The sequence below is a fragment of the Phoca vitulina genome, unplaced genomic scaffold, assembly GCF_004348235.1.
Source record: "Phoca vitulina isolate PV1807 unplaced genomic scaffold, GSC_HSeal_1.0 scaffold2, whole genome shotgun sequence".
Taxonomy (NCBI): domain Eukaryota; kingdom Metazoa; phylum Chordata; class Mammalia; order Carnivora; family Phocidae; genus Phoca; species Phoca vitulina.
This window is the reverse complement of record NW_022589705.1, coordinates 70,017,465-70,043,408: the sequence shown is the minus strand read 5'-3', so window position 1 is coordinate 70,043,408 and position 25,944 is coordinate 70,017,465. Positions and strand designations below refer to the sequence as shown.

Here is a 25,944-nt window from a genome sequence, read left to right as displayed (position 1 = left end):
AATGGCTCTTGGGCGTCAGGGAGTGACTTCTCTCCTCTGTCCCTACTTGCCGAATCTTGGAAACGTTACCCTCAAGTAACTATGATTGTTATCTTTACTTTTGATCTCTTTCTCACCTGCTCTTTGACTGCATGTTGATCTTCAGAACTGGGAATAAGTAACAGCTCTCAGGCCAGGGGTATGCTGTTCCTCGATAGTTTCTAAGTGTGTAGCTCCTGGCAATCCTTGGTGAGCTTCTGGTCCCTTCACCATCCAGAATTCTGATTGCAAGCTCTTTCACTCGGACCTCAAGGACAACCAGGACTTATTTCAAACACTCTCAGTGGAGTAGTAATAAGCATTGACTAAGTTCATTTTTTAAATGGTATCAGTGGAGGGAAATGGTACACAGAAGGCAGCTTTGGGAGCACCAGGGAGCTGGCCCTCTCTCCCAGCCTCTCCATCTCCCTCTCCACCAGTTCTGAATACAATTTTATTACATCTCTGCATCTGGGATACTGAGCCAAGCTTTGCTTAACTTAGTCATATTATTCTAGTTAAATGAATTGCAACCTTCAAAATGAACTTGGGCAATCCTGATATTCATTTAATTCCAAATATTGTTAACCTTCCAGCCATAAAGTCATTGGAGCCACTTTACTCACTTGCTCTTAAAATTTCCAGAGCTTCAGTTACCCATTAAAATTGACTTAAATTCAACCATGAATTGTCCTTGACAGTCTAATTGGATGGATATATTTAGTAAATGCTCCTGCATTGAAAGCCATTCACTCATTTAAGAGGCATTCACTGAGTGCCCGTCCTGTGCCAGGCAATCTGATGTGTAAACGCCGGCCCTACTCATTCCTCCTCCATGAGCCCTTCTGTGTGGTCTGGAAATGCCTGTCCTCTCTGTGAGTTAGCTAAGGTTGGCCAGTATGATGTAGGTCACTTGGAACATTCTGGAATTTTAGTAAGAATTGTCATTTTTGCAGATATCAATGAGATCATTTAAAGCAGCATTCCCTTTATTCATCTTCTGTGACTGACTGCAATTCAGATTTCATGGAAGGCTCTCAGTATAGCAGGATAAAGTATGGATGGCCTAGAAAATTAGGTAGAGGTCTGTGACTTAAAGCAGTGGAAAAGGAATCACTTAAGGTTTTTTTTTTTTTTACCAGGTGCAGAATAAACAAAATTGGATGTTTCAGGTAGGAAATTGGGCAGAGACATTACGATTACTTAGAAAGTGTGAGACGCTAGCTCCATCCGTGTCATTGCAAATGGCAAGAGGTCATCCTTTCTGACGGCTGCATAGTATTCCATTGTAGATACACCACGTCTTCTTTATCCATTCATCAGCTGATGGACATGTGGGCTCTCTCCATAGTTTGTCTATTGTTGATGGATGGAGTTAGAGTGTGTTTTGCTAAGTGAAGTAAGTCCGTCAGAGAAAGACAAATACCACAGGATCTCACTCATATGTGGAATTTAAGAAAACAGATGAACATATGCGAAGGGGGAAAAGAAAAAAAGGAAAGAGGGAAACAAACCATAAAAGACTGTCGATGATAGAGCACAAACTGAGGGTGATGGAGGGAGGTGGGTGGTGGGGGGGAATGGGCCAGATCGGGGAGAGGTATGAAAGAGGGCACCTGTGATGAGCACTGGGTCTTGTAAGTGATGAATCACCAAATTCTACTCCAGAAACCAATATTGCACTATAGGTTAACTAACAAAATTTAAATTAAGAAAGAAAGAAAGAGTGTGAGAGCAGTAAATGCTCACAAAGAATTCTGTATTTCAGTCACGGAGTGGTGGAGACCCACTCAGCAGTGTACAACAGGAAAGGACAGTATTTCCCTAGAAAAACTGTAGAAAACAAGGAGAACATTTGTGGTAGAAAATATAGTATTTATTAGGGCTGACACCGTGGTTTCTAGGAGAGAATGCTATGAAGATGGAAAGGTCAGATTTATTCCAAGGTTTCTGAATAGCAGGGACAATGAACCGGAGTTTGGAAGGACCAAGGACCTTTGCTATCAGGCTACCAACTCCCCCTCTTGGTGGCTCTATGACTTTACAGAAGCTACTTAACATCACTGACCACCACCTCCTGTCTTTCCAGTTCGGGTTCTCTGGTACCCACATTCTCATAATTCTTCAACTTCATTGGCACCTCCAGGACCGGATGCCCACGACTTTCCACTAATTATCCTTCTCCTCCTGTCTCCGCTTTCCACCTTTCCTGGCATAGATTCCATGGTCCATCATTTTGGATCTTTTTAAAACAAATTCAACCCTCTCTCTCCTCTCCACCCATCACATTAATCTAGGAAACCCCCAACCCTCAATAAACCCAACTCTGACGTCTGGGCCGGTACTCAAGCAGCTGATCGTTGCAGGAGAAAGGCCACACGATACCGACTGCCTTTATCTTAACTCCCCGACTACAGACAAATATGGTGAGGAAATACCACTTATGACATAATCAAATGGACTGGTCTCTTACTATCCCTTTAATACTTATTTAGTGGGGGGGGGGGTCATCTCCTTCCCTGGAAAAGAGTCTAGCAGACCTGTAATTGTTCTTCTCTTAGCAAACAGACAGTTCTACACTCATTTCTGGTCCCAAGCCCAGTCTAGATGCAGTGACCAGAATGTCCCGAAGGGACTTAGCATTGAGGCTTCCCACCCGGAGCGTTTGGTAGGAAGCTTGCAATGGGAAAGGGGCTTCATCACTGTGCTCCCTCCGCTCTTTCTGCTCACCCCCTTCCTTATTCGTTAACCATTGTTGGGGACCCACCAGAGTGTAAGGACAGAGGAGGAGGAAGAATAATAGTACGTGAACTGGTGCTCTTGACATCTGCTCTCAAGCCCTTGGGTGCCCCCCTCTGGTCGGGTCTGGTAGATGAAGAAAGTCAATGTTCTCATGGTGCTTTGACGGTTATTCCGAGGTTTCACAGCCTGGACACATCTCTCCTTGGGTGAGCTTGACTCAGAGGAATGCCCCTCTGTTCCAGGTGGCTGCTGAGGATTCATTCCTCAGCCTCTGTCCGCCAAGGTCTCCTCAACCCTCCAGACAGTCCTGTGGGTTGGGACCCAAGACCGTGCCACCAGGTCCTTTCCAGCTTCCGGAGCACAGGAAACATTTGTACCCCCTTGCCATACCACATTCAGGCACGAGATCGGTCCCAGTGCAGCAAGATGCCCTGACCAATGCCGTCAGACTTCCTCTGGCCCTCCAGATTTCCACATCCACGGCCACTGCCACTGCCACGTTCCCAAGCATCATCCCTCAGCCTCTTTGCTCCTGGCTCAGGAACACAATTCTCAGCTGTCCTGGTGGGACCCTGGAAGACCCCCTGGAAGCCCCCTGCACGAGGCTGAGGTTCCAGAGTAGCATCACCACCAAAGTGGAGGGACGACCCTCGGCCTGGCGTCGGCAACACTGCCCTATAGAAGTCCCTTCACTCCTCTCCTCTTGGCCTCCTTTGTCTGGCAGAAGGTTTGAGGAGTTCTGGGAGAGATCCTTAGGTCATTTTCCTTGCAGATCCCCATAGGGTGATTTGGGCCCCCCACTCTGGGATCTCACATGCCTTGCATCTTGTCTCACATCGACTGGATCTTTTTGCCAAGTCAAAACTTCAGTTTCAGTTCACTAAACTGAATTCAGTTCAGTTCACTTCAACTCCGTTCACTTTGAAGAGTACTCAGTACCACGTGGGAATTCTGCAGCTCACCAGTAGTGTGCCTGCCGGCTTTAAGAAAACTCGAGAGTTAGGGCAATGGTGTCTGAAGGTGCGGGGCTCTCTCTGCCCACTGAGTAGCTGGGTAACCTCAGGCAAGTTACTTGTACAAGTAACTTCTCAGGGTTGTAACGAGGATTGAACAAGTGGATGCCAGCCAAGTGCGGAGAAGAGCCCCTGAAGCCTAGTGAGTTCTAAGTACGGGTCCGCTGTTACTACTCTCCTCTTTCCATCAGCCAGCTGCAGCTCAGCCCCGTCTCGGGGTGGCTTCCCTCATTCTACTGAAAGAATAAAGCAACCAGAAAGGGAAGCCCTCCTCTTCCTGCCCCCAAACCTACCAGCATGCCTGCATCTGTGCAGACGGATGTTCTTTCTGTCCTCTGCCCGTTAAAAATAGCCTTGCCAAATCCCCCCCTCCCCAACCCCATCTTCCTTCAGGGACTTGCCTTCCCCCCCCCCTTTCCAGTGTCACTGACTTCCCCGGCTGACAGCAGGCAGAGAACTTTTAGAACAAGAGCCAAAAAAAAACACAAAAAACAAAAAACCCAAGCCTTTCCTTAAGCCTGCGTCCCCTGGCAGCCTCTGCAGAATAGGGCGGGAAAGCAGAAGACAGACCCCCCCCCCCCGCGCGGGGACCCTGAGAGAGGAAGGACCTCATAAACCATGTCAAGGGCTAAACACAGCGCCTCGCTCTCAGCAAGCGCAGAAATGTTAGCTCTAGGGTTCTTGTGGCTACCCTTGGGGCAACAATTTTCATTTCAGTGCTCACTGCCAGGGTGGCAGCTCTTCAAAAGATATTTTAGGCAACAATTACATTTTCGGATCCAAAGTTGGGATACAGTTCATGTAACGCACTTCAATATTTCCCTATATTATAGCCGATTCCCATTTGATCAATCAGACACCACAGTCTTCTGCCCGCCAGCTGGCAAGTTTGAATTAGCTCACTCTCTTCGTCTTAGTATTTTTTTTTTTTTCATTAACGTGTCCGCCACTCTCTCTGCCCTGACCAGGAGAAAACATTTTGGCACAAAGTAAGCGCAATGGGCCTTGGCTTGGGGACAAGTCTTCCCTCCGGGTTGGGGCTGCCCTCCCTGCCATCCCAGCCCTGAGCGTGGGGAGAGTCTCTAGAACCTCGGGTGCTTTGCCCTCAACCCCAACTGTTGGCAGAGGCATCGAGGCTCCCAAGGTGAGCGGGTTCCAGACCTATATTTTGGGGTGCAGAGCCATCCTGCCTCGAGGCTCCTAAAGCCGGTGGAGGAACAACCCCTCCCCCATCAGCTCCAACACCTGTGCTGCCCTATCTTTTCAGGCCTAAGTGGAGAAACCTTCCCATTCAATTCAATTCACATCCAAATCCATTCAAACCAGAAGAAGCTGAGGAATTCTTAAGATAAGCTGTCTGGGTGCCCTCTCATGCCTAGGGCAAAGAGCAAATATGTGCAGAGCGAGCATAATTCTACAAAGGAAGCAGGGGAGGGAAGGCCCTTCCTCCAGGCCAACACTCACCAGCGCAGACCGAAAGCTCTCGGGCTTACACGCAGGGTGGTCCCAGCTGAGCAGGGGCAACCCCTCCCCAGGCCGCCTCCCTTAAAATAAGAACGCGCTCCATTGGGCACAGCTGTATTTCTTGCCACCTTTAGGGAGTTCCTTGATTGGGTTGGGTTACTGCTAGCCTGATAACTCAATCACCTTGATTCAATTATGGGTGAAGTCTATAGAACACCTGCGAGGGTGGTAGCTCCATGGGCTTGTTTATCCCCCGAACTAATTTTCTTTAAATATCCAGTGCAGGGTGGGTTCAAGCAGAAGGCCCTTAGTAAGGCCAGGAGTTGCGGGTACTCGGAGGAGTTATTAGGCATATCACTCCTGGCCCCTGACCAGCCGCTTCCACCACACACTGAGGCTGCTCACTGTCCCCTGTGTAAATGCAAAAAGTCCTTATTTTGTCTGATTATTCCCTTCATCTTAAAACACTCTCTTGCCTGGGGTTCCACGACACCCTACGCTCCTGGGTTTCCTCCTGCCCCTTGGGCTGCTCATCTCCAGTCCAGTTTGTAGGCTCCTCAGCCTGTCTGGGGCCATAAATGCTGTTCTTTGGTCTTGGGTGCTGTCGCTACTCCCTTTATACACCTTTTGAAGAGTGTATTTCTGCAGATGCTTCTCAAATGGGATGCCTCACTCAGATCTCTCTCCTGAGCTGCCCACAGACAAGGCAAAGGCCAGCTGATGTCCTCCAGGGCACTTGATTCTTAGTAAGTCAAAACCAGGACCCATCACCTTCCCATGCTTTCTCCCTCCAGACAAACCCAGTCTTCTAGTCCTCCCCATGCACCCTGTTTCCTAAGTCAGAACCGAGAGCGCTAAGCTGACTTCTCCAGGTATCTCCCTCCCAACGAGTCAGTAAGTCCTGCCCGTTCTGCCCCCTTAATCTATCTCAGATTGCCCCCTCCCGCACTCCCTGGCCCGGTGGAGGCTACTCTCCACCTTCTGGCTCCAGATTCACGGCAATAGCTCCCTACCCGCGCTCCTCGCTTCCTCCTTCCGTAGAGCCCACGTGCGCGATCCGAGGAGTGTTTCTAAAACATGATTCCAACCGTGTCTTTCTCCTTCTCAAAAGCTTTCAGAGCCTCCTACCTTTCGTAGGGTGAAGTCCATCCCCTGAAGGAGGCTTACAGAGCCCTTCCAGGAGAGAACGCAGCTCAGCTCTTCAGCATCGCTCCTGCAGAAACGCCCCGAAACTCCACGCGCAACGAGCTCGGCGCCGCAGCGAGACTTCCCGGCGCTCTCCGGACGCGCGTCTTCTGTGCTGTTCTTTCTTTTTTTTTTTTTAAGATTTTATTTATTTATTTGCCAGAGAGAGACACAGCGAGAGAGGGAGCACAAGCAGGGGGAGTGGGAGAGGGAGAAGCAGGCTTCCCGCAGAGCAGGGAGCCCGATGCGGGGCTCGATCCCAGGACCCTGGGATCATGACCTGAGCCGTAGGCAGACGCTTAACGACTGAGCCACCCAGGCGCCCCTGCGCTGTTCCTTCTTTTCCCTGGACGTTGCTGCCGTAGCAACCCCACCCCTTTAGCTCCGCGAATTCTCTCCCCCACCACACGCCGCCTTCTCACTGCTGGGGCCTGGCTGCAGCCCCCGGACGTGCTGCCCCGCGCTCCTGCCCAGCCACGTGCCCCGAGCTCCCACTCTCCTTCCAGGGGTCCCCTGAGCAGTCTCTGCCTCGCTCCTGAGCCACCAGGCCTGGCTCAGCACCCTGCGGTGAGCTTCCATGCCCCCTGGGCCTCCCCTAGCCGCCCTTGTCACACGGTCTCTGATGACCTTTCGCTTGTGTCCCACTAGATGGCAGCCGTTTTGTGACAACAGAGGGTTGTTGTCCTGTTGGTTCTGATTCTCTGAAGAACCATGACTAATACAGTATATTAAGAGTTCAGGGAAGGGGGGGCGCTTGGGTGGCTCCGAGGGTCGAGTGTCCGGCTCTTGGTTTCAGCTCAGGTCGTGATCTCATGGGTTGTGGGATGGAGCCCTTCACTGGGCTCCTCACTCAGCAGGAAGTCTGCTTGAAAATTCTCTCCCTCTGCCCCTCTACCCCTCATGCTCAAGCTCTCTCTCTAAAAATAAATAAATACATCTTTTTTTTTTTTTAAAGCGTTCATGGAAGGGGCAGGTGCACACACACATACAGTAATAGGACAGGATTCACTGATAAAGCAGAGGTTCTGGTCCAAGGTGGGAGGCTTAGTAATCCTGTAAGATCCTCCTTCTGTGCTGAATCAGAGAAATGAAAAAACATATATTTTAATAAATCCATATTTTTATTTTAAAGATTTTATTTATTTATTTGAGAGAGAGAGAATGAGAGACAGAGAGCATGAGAGGGAGGAGGGTCAGAGGGAGAAGCAGACTCCCTGCCGAGCAGGGAGCCCGATGCGGGACTCGATCCCAAGACTCCAGGATCATGACCTGAGCCGAAGGCAGTCGCTTAACCAACTGAGCCACCCAGGCGCCCAATAAATCCATCTTAATACTGGGAATCAGGAAGGGATTTCCTCAGTGGATGAGAAATGATTAGGAATCCCTGAAAGCCAGAACTAGATCAGCTCACAGGGACACATCAGTGACTGATGAGTACTCGAGAATCCCTAACATTGGAGGAATTCTAAAATCATAAAAGAGGCACAACGGAGACAGAAGGGATGGTTGTGGCTGTTGTCATTACAAACATGTCCCCTTACATGCCCGTCCCCTTTCCCAATGTAGTCATTTAATGAAAAGAGCACAGAACCAGGTGCCCAGTTTCTGGTTCTGCTATTGTTCCAAGGCTGTGGCCCTGGGCAAACTGTCTGCCTCTATCTGGGCATAGTTTCTTCTTCCTTAACATGGAGGTAACACTCCTGGCCTGTGAAATTCTAATGGGACCGAGTGAGACAGTTGTGCGGACATCTAATGCAATCACCAAAGGGAAGCTCTAAACTCTCCTCGACTTGTGCTCCAGGGCCTTCCTCCCCTGGCGCCCATACCCAGGCCTGGAGGTGAGCTCAACTGTTGCTCAGTGAGTGGGTCAGTTTTGCTGTTCCCTTCGTGTTCAGTCTCTTTCCTGGGTATATGCTGCAGGCTTTCCCGTGGCAGGGAGATAAGGTGCTTGTTGTAAATTCTGGCAATGGCTGGACAGGGATAGCAGGTGCCTTTCTAGTCTCCTTACAGGATGACAGAGAGTGGCCACCTCCCTCACCTCTTTCTAGGGCAGACCCGAATGGCCAGAGGGACCCCCGCCACTCCCTGGAGAGCCCTACACTTTGACCCACTGCCAGTCAGCCTGGGATTGGTTTTGTTTGTTTGTTTCTAAGATTTATTTATTTATTTGAGAGGGGTGGGGGGCAGGGAGAGAGAATCCCAAGCAGACTGCATATGGAGTGTGGATTCTGCCCCCCCCCCCCCCCGATGCAGGACCCAATCTCAGGACCCCGAGATCACGACCTGAGTCGAAACCAAAAGCCAGCTGCCTAACCGTCTGCACCACGCAGACACCCTTGGGATTGTTTTTATGAGCTCTGGGTTGGGTTCTGTCCACACTGTGTCCCTAACTGACTGCTGGGTGATTTTGAACAACCTCTGGGCCTTTGTTTCTTAATTTATAAGATGGAAAAGCTCTACTTGAGGCCCTCCAAGTCAAAATGTTGTAGAATCTTGGACTCTCTTTTAATGGAATCTGAGTCATAATGGAATCAAGCAAGGAAAGAATGCAGAACAGTGAACCCATCACACAGACCTTCATTTCTCAACGCATCACACAGACCCTCATTATGCAGAAGAGGCTGCCTGGCTTCACTCCCACTCAACGTCCTCTTCATCATACTTCTCCAGCCCCAGCTGGGCTTTCGGCCCCCTCCCTGCCTCCTGTCCTGCCTCTTGTCCCTATGACGTCCCTGTATCTGTGCCCTGTGCCTGCCTCAGTCACCAGTTACTCTGACCAACCTGGTCTTCTTCCCACCTCATGCCCAGACCACCTGCCTCCTCTTACCAGTTTCACCCCTTCCCACCTCCCTGCCTGGAGCCCCTCCACCCTTGCCTGCCCCCCTGCTCCTCCCACCACCTGCCTTCCCCCCTCCCCTGCATCCGCTGCTGCTTCCGACTTGCCCCCCTCTTCTCCCGCACCTCTCCCTTTACCCCGGCCTCTCCTACTCACCCTGCTTCTTCCCCCACCTGCGTGGGCCTTGGGCCCAAATAGGCCTCCCCTGCTCCTGCTAGGACATCTGCCCCAAACAGTCCTCACCGGGCCTGATGATTCCCACACGCCATCATGGGGGCCTCATGTCCCTCCCAGTGGGGACCCTGGCCCAGCCCAGAACTCCTGGGAAGGCGGTACCCAGCATGCTGGTGACCCGGTGAACATGGGGGACGCTGGGTGATGACCAGCAGGCATACAACCAGGAGGGCCACCTCCTTCAGGTAAGGGTCTCTTTCCCAAGATGGGGGGCTCAGCTACCCCCATGTCCTGGTTATCTTGCTGCCTGAGAATAGCACGTGCCTCCATTTCCATTCCCTACATCATAGATAAATGGGGATCTTATTATTTGACATAAGAGACTCCACAGGGAGTAAAGCTTGGGGCAGATTGCTGAATCTGGATGATCCTTGTCCATCTCAACACGTAAGTCAAGGACACCGATACGCACACGGACACACGCCGTGTGCACCAGCAGGCCCAAGTCACCACAACCCTGAGCAGAGATCAGCACGGAGTGCGAGGTAGCTTTGGCCTGATGATGGTTTGAATGGAATGTTCTGAGACGTTCTGTTTTCGCACCCTTTTATGCCATCCGAAAAACTTGGTTCTGATCTCTTAGTTTCTATCTCATGTTGATCAGTTGAGGTCCCTGTGGCCATAGAACACATTTCCCCTGGGATGAGGAACCTTTTTTTTTTTTTTAACATCAGGGTCAGAGGACTGAGTTAATCACGCTTTTATCATTGGCCTGAGTGAGGCCCCTCTTTTGTTCTATTTATTCACTTTCATGCCCATTTCTCACTTCTCCTCCCCTCGTGAAAACACTACTCAAAACGTTTTGTATTCTCACAAAATCTGTGGTGTTATTTTGTTAGCTGTATTTTTAATTTTCGTACGTGAGATTGTGCGCTAGACTTCATTGTGTTTACTACCTTTCACCCGCACTCTCTTTTCAAGATGTGCCTCTGTGTGTGTCATCTCCACTTCTCACTTCCACACTGTGTCCTGCCGAGCGTCTCCTCCAGATTACACTCATCCATTTCCCCAGGGACAGCCACACACCTAGACGCTCTGACTCTCCACCATGGTGGACACTTCCAAACCAACCATCCTGCTACATGCCCACTTGTGACACTATGGGAGACTTTTTCAGGACAGGTGCCCAGCACGGGGAGCACTGAGTTAAAGAGTCTAATCTTCCATCATTCGTGTGCAAGTGTTCTTGTTGGGATGAGAAACTGTTCATTAAATATCTCCCTGAGGTGAGTTCAGCAAGCTCCCTCTGGGCCATTCTATGCCCAAGACCTAGGAAGTAAAATAGTTTTATGAAACCTACAAGATAACTTTTGGCCTTTTATAACCAGCCTATATTTCACAAATTTTCCTGGATCTCAGTGGCTTTTCTTTATCTGTTTCTGGAGTTTGGGGGCAAGTACACACGCCTATGAATCAAGACTGTAGACTCTTCTTGACCACCAGCACCAGCCAACATTAGTGAATGGGTTAACATCTGTTGTCAGGCTTTATTTATAAAGAGGCTGCATGTTGGACATCTTCTGGAACCTCTTTACACTTTGTTCTTATAATTATTAGTTAGTATTACCAATTACAGTAGTTACTGTTCTATGTCAGTCCATAAAACCTCACACTTTCAGAAGCTATTGAGATCTTTAGTAAGTTCCTTTTCCTTAGGCAGGTTGCTCTTCCTGTGTCCCTTATCCCTGTCTCGTTGATTGGCCAGGCTTGAAAGGCACCCCGCTTTGTAATTGTCCTCTTACGCTACCTGGGCCTATGGCTAAACCATGAAGATGCAGGACTAGTGATGGCTGAGCTGGAGAGGAATGCAGGGGCCTACCCTCAGAGAGACCCTGGCTGGAGTTCCCTGGGTAACTTCCTTCCAGGTGCACCATCTCATCTGTATCCCAGCAACACCCAGAATAATCCTTTATGACCACCAAGGCCTTCCCATCTGAGAATGCACCTCTTGCAGGAAGAGGGAAGGTTTCCAACGTTCTTATCAAAGCTGTGATCTTCTCAGATGGCCCTTACCCTGGAATTTACAAAGTAACGTTGCTAAACGTATATGCCGATGTAACCACGACCACATCCAGATGTAGAGTGTTTCATTATCACCCCAAATTTCTCTGTGATCCTTTGCAGTCAATACCACCCACCCCAAATCCTCAGGAAACACCAGTTGGCGTTTTGTCCCTATAGATTTTTCTTGTGTGGGCTAGAATTTCATATAACAGTATTTACCCTTTCGTGTCTGATTTCTTTCATTCCGGATGCTGTTTCTGCCATCCATCCATGTTGTCTTGTATATCAGCAGTTCATTCTATTTAGTGCTGAGTGGGATCCCAAAATTGTTTTTCCATTGCACTTGTTGCTAGGTATGACCGTTATCAATCTGTTGCCTCTCGACTCCAAATCGGCCCTTCATTACCTGCTCTGCAATAGTAGGAGAGCCCCTTGAAGCAATTCTCCTTTGCAGTGAGAACAATACCGAGCCATGTCAGTAGATGGCGCTGGAGGGACACTGCAGGAGGAAGGCGCGCCCCTTCCCTGGCCCAGGGTGCTTCTGTTGGCTTCTCCTCCTCTGACTGAGACTGCTGCCAGAGATGAATGCATGGGGACATCCATTGCACAGCCCCAGCTATGCATCAAGAGCACACAATGCCTGTGAGCTCACAGCCTCCGGCCTACCCCAGTGCCCACCTTGCTACACCCTCCCATCATGGACTCTGCAAACCTCCAGCCTCACACACCCTGCTGGTGAGCAGGACACCGAGTCCCCTGTTGCCAACCTGCCGGCCTCAGCCCACCAGCTCCCTAGAGGAGTGTTTTCGGTGGCCCTCCAGACACGGACACGTGCATCCCAGGCCTTCACCACTCTGCCTGCAAGTAGGTTCCCGACTCGGGCTCTCCTGGGGCACTCCCTGCTAACCTCTACCGCCAGTGACCTGGAGACCATGGGCCAAGCATGACACATTTTTCAATAAGGTTTGAATCCCAGCTTGAAGGAGAGGGTCCCCTTCTAATTTGTTCCCTCCTTGGATACTCTCCTTCTGCCTTAGAATCCTCCGTAGAGTTCTCTTAGGGTCACTCCACTGCAGAGGTAATAATTTTTAAAATTCTATTTTCCTTGTTCAAATTACCATGTGGTTTCCATATTCCGCTGGGCCCCTGAGAGATATGTTAGACATTTGTATTGTTTCAAAGTTTTGGCTGTTATGAATAAAGCTGCCATGAACATTTTGTCTTTGGATGGCCATAGGTTGTCATTTTTCCTGATAAACACCTAGAAGGGGAATTGCTGGGTCACGTGGTAAGCGCATAAGCAATTTAAAAGAAATTGCCAAACTGTTTTCCAGACTGGCTGCACCATTTTATATTTCCAGCAAAAATGCTGCTCCCATCCCTGCCAGCACTTGACATTGCCAGTCTTTAATCTGAGCTATTCTAGTGGGTACGCAGCTCCCTGATGAATAATGGTGATGGAGTGTCTTTTCAGATGCCAGTTGGCAATCTGTGTATCTTCTTTCGTGACACATCTGTTCCAACCTTTTGCCCATTATTCCTTTGGTTCTCTTTAAGTTGTCATCTTATTAGGAGTCTTAATGGTGTCCTTCACAGAGATTTTAGTTTGGATGAAATCCAATTTATCTTTTTATTTCAGGGTTAGTGCTTTTTATGTTCTAAGAAACCACTACCTACCACAAAGTTGTGAAGATTTTTTTCCCTACATTTTCTTGTAGGAATTTTACAATTTTAACTTTTATATTTGGGTCTATGATCCACTTTGAGTTAGTTTTGTGTATAATGTGTAGAATGCGAAGTAAGGGTCAAAGTTTGTATTTTTCCCTTCAAATATCCAGTTGTTGCAGCACCATTTGTTGAAAAGATTATGGAATTACTTTGGCACCTTTGTCAAAAGTCAGTTGGCCGAGCATAAGTCTGTTTCTGCATACTGGTCTGTGCCACTGGTCTATTGGTCCATCCTTATGCCAATACCACAGTTACTTTATAGTAAGTCTTAGTCAGGTAACATAACTCTTCCAACTTGGTTCTTCTTTTGCAAAATTGCTTTAGCTATTCAAGGTCTTTTGCATTTCCAAATAAATTTGAGCATCAGCATGTCAATTTCTCCAGAAAGCCTGTTGGGATTTTTATTGAAAGTGCAATGCATCTAGCGAAAAATATGGGGAGAACTGACATCTTCACAATATTGTGTCTTTCAATCCATGAATATGGTATGACTTACTCTCCATATAGTCTTTAATTTCTCTCACACTGCATCTCTCCGACCATTCTTCTGCAATCATATCTCGCTTTGACGACAGCCGGGAAAAGTCTTCCACTTTTAAAGACCCAAATGATTAGACTGGGCCCACCCAGATAATCCAGAGAGCAGAAGTGGAAAATAAGTAAAAGACAGAAACCTGGGAAACATTAGGGCTCATAGAGTGAGCCTGGTTTCATGAGCCTTCCCTCAAGAGAGGGTGTCCCCTGGAAATGCAAGGCCAAGAGCCAGAGCCAAAGAACTGGAGGTCACGCTGGAGGACTCTTGGGAAAGAGGTTGCTAGCCTTTCCCCTGGCAAGCATGTGACATTGGGACACTTCCTTTATCCATCTTCTGACCCCACAGACCCAGGCCTAGGAGGACAAGGGCACTGCCCAGAAGTGATGAAATGTTAACATACCTTTCTGTCCCTACCTGAGGCAGGGAGGGGAAGGGGTGCCCCAGGGGTCGATGACTGCTGTAGTTCACAGCACTGGAGGTCAACTGCATGTTTACTGCTTGTAGCGAGTGTGACTGAAGCAAACGAGACTGCCCCAGCCACATGCCTGAGCAGAGCTCCTGGACCTGAGAGCTCAGAAAGAAATGCATGCGGGATCAAAAGCAGTGGCCTTAGCTCCATCTTACCTTCTCTTCTATTTGACACTGGGCGTCCCTTGTGGAGTCTGTGGAAATAGAAGGCTTCGAGGGACTGTAAGCAGGCAGCGGGGGACAGCTGGGAAGCTGCCTGGCTCCATCAGATTCCATGGCCCACGGACATCAATGTGGCAACAAAGTCCCCACACAGGAGTCAGAGGCCCCGGTCAGAACTTTTGAGGCCTTTTCCCGAGATGTCCTGCCCTCTCCTGCCTCTCAGCCTTGGCGTCCACCTCCTCTTTCTCGTTTTAGTCACCCGCAACCCTGTTTTCTCTCTCCTAGAATTAAGAACCGTCTTCAGAAAGCAACACAAGAAACCATTTTCAAACTGACTTTAATCTTTTTTTTTTTTTCTGCCCAAATATCGTACATGCAGAAGCCATGTGAAGAATTTTCTCCTCGAGGGAATTGGCAAGAATGTTGTCGGAAAGAGCCGGAAGTCCTCCCCAGCTGTCCACCTGCCACCTAGGAGCCACAGCAAGTTTGGAAAGATGCTGCACATAGAAAATGTAGAGAGCACAGATATAAAAGGCTAATTGCTTCTTATCTAAACAGTGTGCTTGTCAGTCCCTATCAGCGATCTCTTTCTTTGCAGGATGCATTTGGAAATTCTAAAAAAGGGGTTCCTGCCTCCTGTGAATTTACATTCTGAAGGAGTGGATAGACTAATCAGGCCAACTTTTCCTAAGGAAGCAGCCGCTCACTCTGCCTGCTGAGGTGAGGTCTGCTGAGACATTCTGGAGAGAGGGGTGGTTTCAAGAAGCAAAATACGTGGATGGGGAGTAAGTGCCCCCTCTCTTCCAGTCAGGGAGCATTGCCTTTCACATTCTCAGGTGTTCTACTCTCTCCCACGGATGTCATTCTAGAAGCAGAGAGGAGGACTGAGCCAGTCTCATCTGCCGGTGGGGGTACTGAGCTGTGTAGGACGCGGCTGAGGGGGTCCCATCACATCAGCACCTTGAAAATTGTCCATTGTAGACAACCCTTAAGTATTTCCGGTCATTACACAAGAAGAAAAGAGGGAGAACAAACCACAAAGAGGTGGAAGCAGAGTCTGTTAGGATTCCCAGAGTTCTTGTCAGAAGCAGCACATCTGGGCGCGGATGGATGAGAACCTGCACCCAGTCGGGGTACCAGGAGCTGGACGAAACCAGCCCGTGGACCCAGGCGCACCAGACTGGAAACCCTCCTCGCTCCAGATCAGACTTTTAAAACCTGGAGGGAACCATGGAGCAACTAGCAAATGCTCTGATTTTGCAGATGAGGAAGCTGAGGCCCAGACAAGTGAGGAGTCTTGCACAAAGTCACAGTTTGGGACAAAACTGTATAGGACAGCCTTTGATTCTCTGTAGCCAGCTATCCAGGCCATCGAGCTGGGGGGCGGATGCTCTGTGGCCCCTGGATTCCCAGGGCCCCTTTCTTTAGCCAAACTCTCTGGAACCCAGTCCCCAGGGACCCTTCCTGACATCGGTGTGAACTCCCTGGGGGGGGGGGGGGCGCAAGGCCCCCGGCCTTACTAAGTTTCCAACTAGAGCCCTGGAAGGTTTCCCCAAAGCAGTAACGCACTTTTCTCAACAAGCACTGACCCCAAGCTAGTCTAGGCCCCTGACAGAATTCAGTTTCTCTTATTGGTGTGGTTTTCCTCACAGGCACAGCCAGGCTGGGCCCACAAAAGCCCGAGCTTGGGGTTTGGGGGGAGAAGGAGTTGCTTTGCTACATGGAAAGATTAAGCCCTTTGTCAGAGAACAAGGTCCCCCATCAGGCATGACAACAGCCGAAGCCGCCTTTGTGGGGCCTCATCGGCAGGGCTGGCGCCCAGGGAGACCAAGTTGCTCTCTTTGGCATCACCGACATTGCTCTGAGATGCTCAGGCACTCTCAAAATCAGCCTTTCCCAGCCAGACCAGGCCCCGCCAGCCGCCACCAGGCCTCCCCTGACTGGGCGGGGCTCCCCTGCCTTCAGTCGTTGAGTGTTTGGTTTTGCCCCATCCTCTTCTGACCTGAGTGAAAACAGACTTGAGGAAGAAGACAGGAGAAGAATCTACACGCCTGTCTCCTCCCTCTTCGTTCGATGAAAGAGAATCCAGTACAGGAAGCAGCATGTTCACGAGCCTCTTTCCGTGTCAGGATCGGGGAGGAGAAGACGCCGGGGAGAGGAGCATAAAGGGAGGAGGCAGCAGGGAGCAGGCCTCTTCTTTTCCATCTCCTTGCAGACGCCTGCCCGCCCGCAGAAATGCTGCGGGGCCCACCTGGGCCTGAGTGGTGCGCCCTCTCCCTCCAGCCAGGTGGGGGGGCGCCTCGTCTCCGTCATCAAGCAAAGGCAGCCGTTTCTTGCACAGAGTTTGCACAGTGCAGGAAGCAATCAGAGACCCAGAAGAGCGGCCTTCCTGAAGCTCTGCTGCTTTCTGGGCCGAGGAGGATAGGGAATCGGAGGCATCGGGGAGCCCCGGAGCCCCCGCGGGGGAGGAGCTCAGCGGCCCCCCCGGGCAGCAGGGTGTGGAGCGAGAACCCTGGTTGCATGTCAGGGTTCCTGGTCACGGGGTCGAAGATTGTGCTACATTTCGTTTCCAGAGACGTACCCTTGGAGGTCTCTATTGTCTCTGAGGGGGGGAGGGGGCTGTTCTCCTCAAGGCTGGCAGTAAAGAAGAGCTTGGGCATGCTTGCCCTGGTAGGGGTCACACCCCTGGGAGAACTGGCGATCCCACGAGCGAGGAGCTACCCGGGTGCCCTCTTTCTGGAGCCCCTGGGCTCTGCCTCACCCCCGCCCCTGGGATGCCGGCATGCCAGGAGGGCCTCCTAAGCCCTCCGCTCCTTTCCTGGGAGAACTGGGAGGTGGAAGAGATGGGATGGGGAGGAGTTTCGGAGCTGGTTCTTCCCTGAAGGATCAAATCCCCCTTGTCAAACCTAGACGTGGCCCCATTTACTGGAGCGTGATTCATACCAAAGGCCCTCAGACGTCCCTGTAGGGATGGAGTCTATGAAGGAAGTGGGACACGTTGAACAGAGCAGAAACGTGAAGACAGATGCTCTGAATCATCCGTCACGGTTCCTGCCCACAGCCCAGCATTGCTGCAGGGCCACCCCCATCTCTGCCGCATCCTCCACGAACCTGCCAGAGCAGAGGAAGGGGGATGACAAAGCGTCCCGTCCTGTCCTCAGCTCTGGGTCTCACCTGGGGGAAGCAGGCCTGCAGAGCCAGGGCGTGGTACCTGGCAGTGCGTTGGTCCCAGGGTAGGGAGCATTCTGGGGGAGATCGTGTTGCCTCCTTCCCCCACCATCCCCTCTTCAAAGATGCTCCCCACCCCAGGGAAGGCCAGGCGGCACACTGTGCCCCCTCCTCTCCTGGGACAGGCTAGCTCCCAAACGGCTTCTCAGACAAGCCCCTGTATCGAGGAGGATGAGAAACAGACCCTGAAACCCAGCCATTCACCATCACACATGCATCAGCCTCAAGTGAACTCACCATCATGGGGGGAAATCCAGGTGCAGATTAGTAACTGATTTGGTACAAAGGGTTAAAGAGGATAATTCCCTAAGGTCAACCTGGGGAGAATTACTTCCCATTAAAGAGGTGGGCTGCCCAGCTCCTGGGCAGTTTGGGCGGCTAGGGCCTGGAGGCAGGTCAGCGCCAGTTACCCGCAGGTCAGGCCCCAGCTCGGGCTAGACCTTCTGCTGTGCTAACTAACCTGCCCCCAGAGGCAAGGGGACCGTGGCCTATAGCCACCCAGGGCCAGGCTCTCTGCTGGCAGCCCTCCACCTTCCCTGTCTTCCCAGGCCCCTCAAGGAATGAGGGTGATATCCCTCCCTGATATCCCCCATTCCCCTGGGTCTCGGTAGCACCACTCGGGGCTACATCAGCAAATGTCTACGCCACCCTAGGAGTCATTACTAATCCCGCCGTTCCAAAAGTGTAGAGTATGTTCACGCCATCCTGAGGGTGACTGTTTGGGAGAGGTGAATACATCACAGACAGGACATAAAATACCCTTTTGTGAGCGAGTTTCCCTCTCCCCACCCTAGGGTCAAAGAGTACAGAGCCCTTTGCCTTATTTTTAGAAACATGAGAAATGTGCGCATTACCCAATCCCAACAACGGGAGAGAATTTCTGCCTAAAGAGAAAACTCGACCCAGCTGCCTCCTCCCTCTCCCTACGCCCACAACCGTCCTCATCTGTGATAAGACAAGAATGGAGGCTTTGGCAGCAGCCAGGAGCCCATTTGGTTCATTTCTTACTGCCCTTACCCACTTTCCGTCTGTGGGCAGGACCAGGAGGGTTTTCCTGGGAGGGAGGTTACCGGGCTCTGGCTTCACCCTGATGTGGGTCCCTACCAGGAAAGGAGGCCCTTTATCTCCTGACAGCCGCCTCCTCCACCTGCCCTCAGAATCCGCCTCTATGCCCATCTGTCCGGCTTTGGTTATGAATGGAGTCCAAGCACGCAGGCCCCGAGACCGCTCCACTGCTCAGCTGGGTAGCTCCCCTCCACCTTGAGCATGTGGGTCAGTCATGCAGCACTTGGGGCTGACGTCTGGGGAAGAGGCAGAGGGATGGTCTTCTCCATACCTTGACCCCTCCTGCCACCTCTTTTCTTCCCACTAGACACAGACCCAAGGGCTGCTGTGTCCACCCCCTTGGGCAACCTCTCGCCTTTTGCCCTAGACCTGCGGAGGGAGAGGACAGATTTGGGCATTCCTAGCAGACATCTCAGGGGTCCAGGCCCTGGTACCCTCCCCCACACAGGGCCCAGCTGTCATATGAAGTCGGGGTTTGAGTGGCTTTGGGAAGCTCCAACCAGACAAGGGTGGGAAGAAAGCAGAGGCAGGGGAGGTGCCGAGAGAGGCCAGGCCCCTCCCCGGAGGACGGCTGCGGAGTGCAGGGAGGCGGGGAGGCAGGGGGGTAAGTATTGCTTGTACAGAGCTGGTGACCATGGCAGTCTAGCTGAGTCCAGAGCCAGGCTGTCCGTGAGGCCAGGAAGCTGGAGCCCAGGTGAGTCTGAGCTCCCAGACAGGGACCCTGGTCTGGAAATGAGCAAACAAAGAGAGACCCAAATGATCGACCTCACGCAGCTAATCCCCAAAGGTCAGACAGGATTCTCAACAGTGGCACAGGGCAGGTCAGCCCCAGCCCTCCTCATTCCAGCAACAGCCCCACCCTCAGCACTTCCTCCACAAGCCAGGCCCCACCGGGATGCACCCCGAGGGGGACAGGGCCACCCCCAGGGCCTGGAGAGCACACAGGCGCCTCAGGGACCATCTGCTTTGGCAGAGAACATCCCCCCTGAGGCCAGCCTCTGGGGTGTCAAGACCCTCCAAGTCCACACCTCCTAGGGTCCACTGGGAGAGCTCCTTTGGCATGTTGGAAGCGAGGAGGCTCGGAGGAGGACAGGAGGTGAAGAACAACGCTAAGGGAGGTGCCCGCACTTCCCTCCAAGGGGCCTGGCCAGCCACCCTGGGAACTAAGTCTTCCTAGTGTTCCGCTTGCAGGAAGGAGGCGGCTCCTGCCGAAGGGAGGAGGCGATCTCCAAGCCCTCAGCTTCCCAGGCATGTTCCACTCCCCCGGCCCCCGGCCAGGGCACTAGATGAGCATGCGACATGCTGCAGGTGCATTCGGTAGGAAGAGCTGCCAGAGCACTCGGGGGGGAGGAGGGTGTCGGGTCCCCGAGGGGCCTCAGTGTGGCCAGCTGCAGTGGGTGCTACATTCCTCAAAATAGAGCAGCGGTGCTGGGAGAAGCACAGGTGGGACAAAGGACGAGACAGAAAACGAAGCAGGGACCAGCAAGAGGCGGCCCGGACAGGGACACATGGGCTCCGCCCCGGGCACAGGACCAGGCAGGGTGGATGGGTGGCCACATTCCCCGCTTCCGCCCCTGCACTCGGGGATCCGCACCCACACAACACTCCTTTGGGTTTCTTTTCAACGAGACACAGAGAGATGTGGATTTTAGCTCATGTAGTCACCAAGACTGGCTATACCCAGACACGTGAACGGATAGAACATGGTCACAGACACACACAGACACACACGCACGCACACACTAGTCTCCGCTGCCAGTTGGGGTGGGCCCAGTAGCCGACAGGCATGCAGCAGGGCAAGGGGTCCAGAGAGACACGAAGACTATGTACAGAGGGCGGGGAGGGGCCGTCAGGCACCCCTTCCCACACTGCCTCCCGGCCTCTTCTGAGGTCCTTAGGAGCACGAGGGGCTGGTGGCACTCTCCAGGGAGGACTGGGACAGGCGCCTGGTGAGGGATCCAAGTGTAGAGTCTGCCACTGAGGACGTGGGGAAGAGTTTGTACCAGCCCGTGACCGCAGCACTCAGGTCCAGCTCGTCCAGCATGATCTGGGCCATGCCCATGAAGCATTTGTGGTCCATGCGGCCGTAGTCTCCCCAGACAATCACCTGCGGGGGAGGGGGTGGGAAACGGGGGGCGCTGAGCCAACTCCCCGACTTCAGGGCTCAGTAGTGGACCCAGGAACCGGCAAGTCTCACGAAAGCACAGATGAGGCAGAGAGAGCCGGAACCGAGACTGATTTGGGGGCAACAGCTTACTGAGCACTGAAGACGTGCCAGCCTCCATCGAACCAACTCCTCTCCATTATCTCAGCCGTTACAACTGTCTAGGTAAAGGTGCTACGTACCATCGTCTCGACAAAGAGGCAACGACAGCTCAGAGAGGTTAATGAGCCCAAAGATACACAGTAATTGGTGGCAGAGCTGGGATCAGAACCTGGGTCTGACTTCCAGAGCCTCCCAGCATCCCAGATGGCAGCCTTCCCCAGTAAGAAGCAGACGGAAAGAGTCTGGGACCTGAGTCACAGCTTCTAGTCTGCTCCTGGCGAACGGCGGAGCTTGGGGAGACCCCTGGCCCTCGCTGGACCTCAGTGTTCCCACCCAGAAAACTGGAAGAGGGGAAGAGATTAGCTCAGTGATTTTCAAACTTGTATTTTTATCAGTGGATCTTTTTCTCAAAATGGAATCCCAATATATATATACATGAAAACAGATACCCAGGATCCTCCCTACCCCCACAGAACCCCAGGGTTCTGCAGTCCTGGCCATTTGTGACCCCAAGGGCCCTTGCCACGCAACCACCTCAGCCCAGAGGAACAGCCCTAGATGAGTAGTTACACAGCCCAGACAGCCCCTGGCTCAGGCCTCTCCTCTGCCACCCATGTGGCCTCAGGCAAGGCCCCCAGCCACAACCACCACTAATACTCCGAGAGCAGCTGTCTATGGGCCAGGCACTCAGTGAGGCCCTCCATGTGCATCTCTCATTTACACTTCACAGTATGCCACCCACAGACCATGATGGCGCTGGAACTTGAACCCAGGACTGAACCCAGAGACCAGCCCCCACTTAGCCTCTTGCTAAGCACCTCAGGTGCTTCATCTGTGAATGGGCGTGATGATCCCTCCCTCCCGGGACTGTCGTGAAGGGCACCGCACTCTCTCGGAGTTGGGGTGGCGTCACCTTGGCCTGGGCCACCTGGGCTCTGCAAGTCGCTAGCTGAAACCTCAAGTGAGTCACTTCACCTTTCTGAGACTGCAAGATGGGGAGAATCATACCTACTTCACAGCTTCATCTGGAGGCTGAAAGGAGGTCAGGATTGGAAAGCCCTTCGCCCAGAGCCTGGCACGGAGCTGATACGCAATAAGCATTAGCACCAGGCGGAAAGAGAAGGCGGTGGTCAAACGCTGCTTCTACCTACAAGCTGAGCAACCTGGGGTGGCGGGTGGGCAGTGGACTTATCCCCCTGAACTCTGGTTTCCTTACAAATCAACCAGGGGCAAAAACCCCTCACTGGGCTGTGAAAACAAATGGGTCATGCGCATTAATGCACCTGGTACAGTGCCTGGCAGAGGACGCATCATACATGAAAGAGATTTTAAACTACAACTTGCAGTTTTGGGGAGTCGTCCTGCCCCAGGGGCCCCGTAGCACTCACCTGCAGCACCTTGCCCTGGGGCCCCTCGTCGAAAAGCAGAGCCTGCTGGTACAGGGGGTCACAGGTCTTCTTGGCCACCTTTGTCTTCTTTTTGGCCAAGCAGGCCCCGTTCTCAAGCAGGTAAACCTTGATATAGGTGGCTGAGGGATGGGAGAAAGCATGCTGGGGAGGGGTCCAGGACAGACTGATCCCCTAACGTCCTGCTGCTCCTGGAGGTGAGCAAGGTGAGTGGGATGAGCTGACCAGTGGACAGCAGTAGAAAAGATGGGCTCAAACACTGACTCGTCCATCCTCCCCTCCCCTCAACCCTGTCCACGGGCCTTCCGGGCCAGCCATGACTCCGGGGTCAAGAACACTGATCTAGGCCAACGGGCAGCTGAGGACACGCTAGACCCGGAGCTCAGTTGCACACCCCTGCCTGGCAGGACCCCGTATCCAAAACCCCTCTCCCCGCTGCTCGGCCTCACCTGGGAGGGATTTGGAGCCTGGTTTGGGGGTCAGGCCCCGAGCCTCAATCACTTCCACCTCTAGCTGGCCACTGCGGTCCATGATGGCAATGTGCACGTCCCCTGCAAGGAAGAAAAGGGACCCTCCAGGCAGAGGCAGAGCCGGGGCGGGCTGGCCAGCTGCTGTGCAGAGCGCAGTCTGCAGAGGGCGCTACAGTGCTGGAACAGGCAAAACATGCAGAAGACTGCTTGTGCCAGAACGGCTCTCGAGGGGCCACTTGAAAGGAGGTGAGAAATACTTTGATAGGTCCCCTGGGGCAAGGGCGGGGGCATGACCCTCAAGAGGCATGCTTGGGTAGCAACGAATGGCTGCCCAACTCCCAGTAAGTCCCAGTGAACTGGGGGGCTCCTGTCTTACTGAGCAGAATAGCAGCCCTCGGCCACTCCCCAAATATTTACAGACTCTCCTTTTGAAAAGATGCCGAGATAGGAGCCTGCGCGGGACAGGAGGCATTGCCTGGGAATTAGGGCCTGTTCGCACCCCAGCCAAAGGATGCAGGGAAGGCCGGTTCTCCCGGGAGCAGAGAACTGAGAACTCCTCACTGTGCTCCCACAAACGATTACCTCGCCGAGGCAAGTTCTGTATGAAGTCATGTCAGTTATTTCTAGAACTCTTAGCTTTGTTCAACATCAGTTAGCGGAATTTGAAATTATGCATTAGTCACTTGGAACAACCTTCAAAGGAATGCAGAATCATAAGCCTGATGCAGAGAAATTAAAATTGGCCAGACTTTGGGTTCAGCCACCCATTTTAGATACTCCGAGCTATCATGTAATTGTTTGTATTTGCATACTTGGGAAGATGGGGATTTATTACTTTCAGGAAACATCCTGGAAGTCATCACCCTCCCTCTAGCTATTTCTGACCTCCCCATAGGGAGGGAAGAGGGGAGGTCTCACTCTAACATCCCTAAGGAGATAAGCTTAGGCAAGCCTGTCCTTCCCACTTCTAGACACCAGGAGGCACCACACACAAGTGTTCTAGGCTGGGAAGGCACAAAAGCCTTGTGGAGGTGGCTGGCTCCTCTCACTGCCTCCCAGTCCCTGGCTGGGCCTAGGGCTGGGAAAAGCAGACTCCCCAGGCCCTTAAGAGCCTGTGAGCAAAGGCTGAGAATTAGGCAAATCCTACCCCAGGGCCAGAGGAGAGCTGGTGCTCACCCTCCGAGGGTCCCCGTGGACAAAGTCTCCTGTGGAAGCATGTCTGAGAAAACCGAAGCAGTGCAGTGGGAAGAGTACTGGCCTGGGACTGAAACCCAGCTCCAGTGCAGGGCTTGCAGCAGGGCACTGTCTGAGCCCCGCTTCCTCATGTGCTGTGAGGTCAAAGGTCGAACACTGTTCCAATGAGGACTGAGTCCAGATGCCTGGGGGCAGACTGCTCAGGTTGGACTGATGGGGAAGGGGGAGAGGCAAGGGGCATCTCTGGGGAAGCAAGTTCCTGGGAGGAGCCCCCAGAGCCAACACAACCAGTATCTAAGACAGAGGGAGAGAGGGAGGGAGGTGGGAGGGAGCCAGAAGTGCAACTGAGAGGACTGAGTAGAGACCCTGGAAGTAGGTCCCAGCTGCAGGGAAGGGGGATGAGAAAATTATTTAAAAGGCTTTTAGGTGCCAGGCAGGTAGAAGTAACAAGTCCAATAAGACACAGTTCCTCAGGAGTAAATGAAACACTTCATTCAAAGCATCAGATAGGAACTCGATGAATTGTTGTTAGATTGCGGAACTAAGGCAGGGATTCTTATTCCCATTTTACAGATGAGGAAACGGAGGCTCAAAGAAGGGGAGTGACCACCCAAGGTCACACAGAGCACCAGGGGTAGCACAGACTCACTGAGCATCAAAGCTGCGATGCCTCTGGTTCACCGTCTTACACCGAGCAGGCACTCAGCACTGCCAGGCGTGCAGCTGGTGGTGGGAGAGCGGGTGGGCGTGTGGTGAGGGCGGCCCATGTTGTAAAGCCGCTGCGGGTAGCCCGCAGAGCAAAGCGGGAACCCCTGTCCTCTCTGAAGAGGGAGGGACCTCAGAGGGCCCAGCCAACTCCTTCTGGCTGGCGCAAAAGCCAGAGTGAGGGCTCCTCTCTGCGGCTAGCCCTGTGTCGCACGGGGCCCCCACGGAGCTCACCCCTTCTGTGGCGTGGCCGCCATCACCCCGCTCGCTCGGCCCTCAGGAAGACTCACCCATCGGTGGCGTCGCCAATGTCTGTCGCCCCACAATCTGGGCTGGCCCCAGCCCATCCAGGAAATCACTGAACTGGCTTTCAGCCCCAAGCCGAGTGGTGGGGAAAATGAACCTGGAGGAAGACGCAGAGGGGCACATGAGGTGGCCTGGATGGTGAGATGCAGTGGCTCCGCCCCGCGGACACTGGGCCATGCCCCTCTGTGCCTCAGTTTCCCCTCTCCATAGCACGAGTGCCCTGCTTTAGCTGGGGACAAACAGAACTCTTCATCTCTGCACGTTAAATAAAAATACTCTGGTGTCCCTTGAGAAATAGTAAACATAATAATGTTATCTAATCCTCAAGCACCAGGATTTTCTAAGGTGACCCTTAAAAGGCAGGGCTTGCGGGACACCTATGTCCTCCCCTGGGGATACGAGTGCCAAGAACCAGAAACATAGGCCAGAAATTTCCATGCCTGGAGCAAGTTCTAAGAACTGAGGTTTAGTTGACCATATGTTTGGAATCCAAGTCGATAACATGAGGTGGTGTCCAAAACAGCAACCGAGACCAAAATAACACAATTGCAGGGTTGAGATAAAAGGCGAGCGATGGTGGGTGGTCCCTGGTTGTGGGGCCTGGAAACAGTAGCGAGCAACACTGATAGTGATCGAGAGCTGGGCGGGCGCCAGCAGCGCACCAAACGCTCCGCACGCATCGAGTTCATTCCTGCCATTCTGTGCAGCGGGAGCTACGCTCGTCTTACAGACGAGAAAACAGAGGCTTCGAGAGGTAAGACTTGTCTTGACTGTAAAACAGTGATGCGATGCCCACCTTGCAGGGTTATGGTGGCGATTGGGGCAGCTGGTGCGTGAAAGGTTCCAGACAAGCAGCACACAATAAAATGGTAGTTATGATGTTGCTGTGAACATCGAGGGCAGTGCCCCCCCTTA

The 25,944-nt window shown here is 52.4% G+C and overlaps 1 protein-coding gene across 3 annotated transcripts in view; it reads right to left on the bottom strand.

The window, feature by feature from the left end:
- Nucleotides 1-14,710: 14,710 nt before the first annotated feature.
- Nucleotides 14,711-25,944, bottom strand: part of RIMS3 (regulating synaptic membrane exocytosis 3) — a 39,286-nt gene continuing 28,052 nt past the window's right edge. For all 3 annotated transcript variants that reach the window (XM_032431759.1, XM_032431752.1, XM_032431769.1), the window contains 4 exons: nucleotides 25,014-25,126; nucleotides 22,804-22,905; nucleotides 22,337-22,476; nucleotides 14,711-20,789 (listed from right to left, as the gene is read on the bottom strand). In XM_032431759.1, coding sequence (XP_032287650.1) covers nucleotides 20,577-20,789; nucleotides 22,337-22,476; nucleotides 22,804-22,905; nucleotides 25,014-25,126 — 568 coding nt within the window. In that variant the 3' untranslated portion in view covers nucleotides 14,711-20,576. The remainder of the gene's footprint in view (nucleotides 20,790-22,336; nucleotides 22,477-22,803; nucleotides 22,906-25,013; nucleotides 25,127-25,944) is intronic.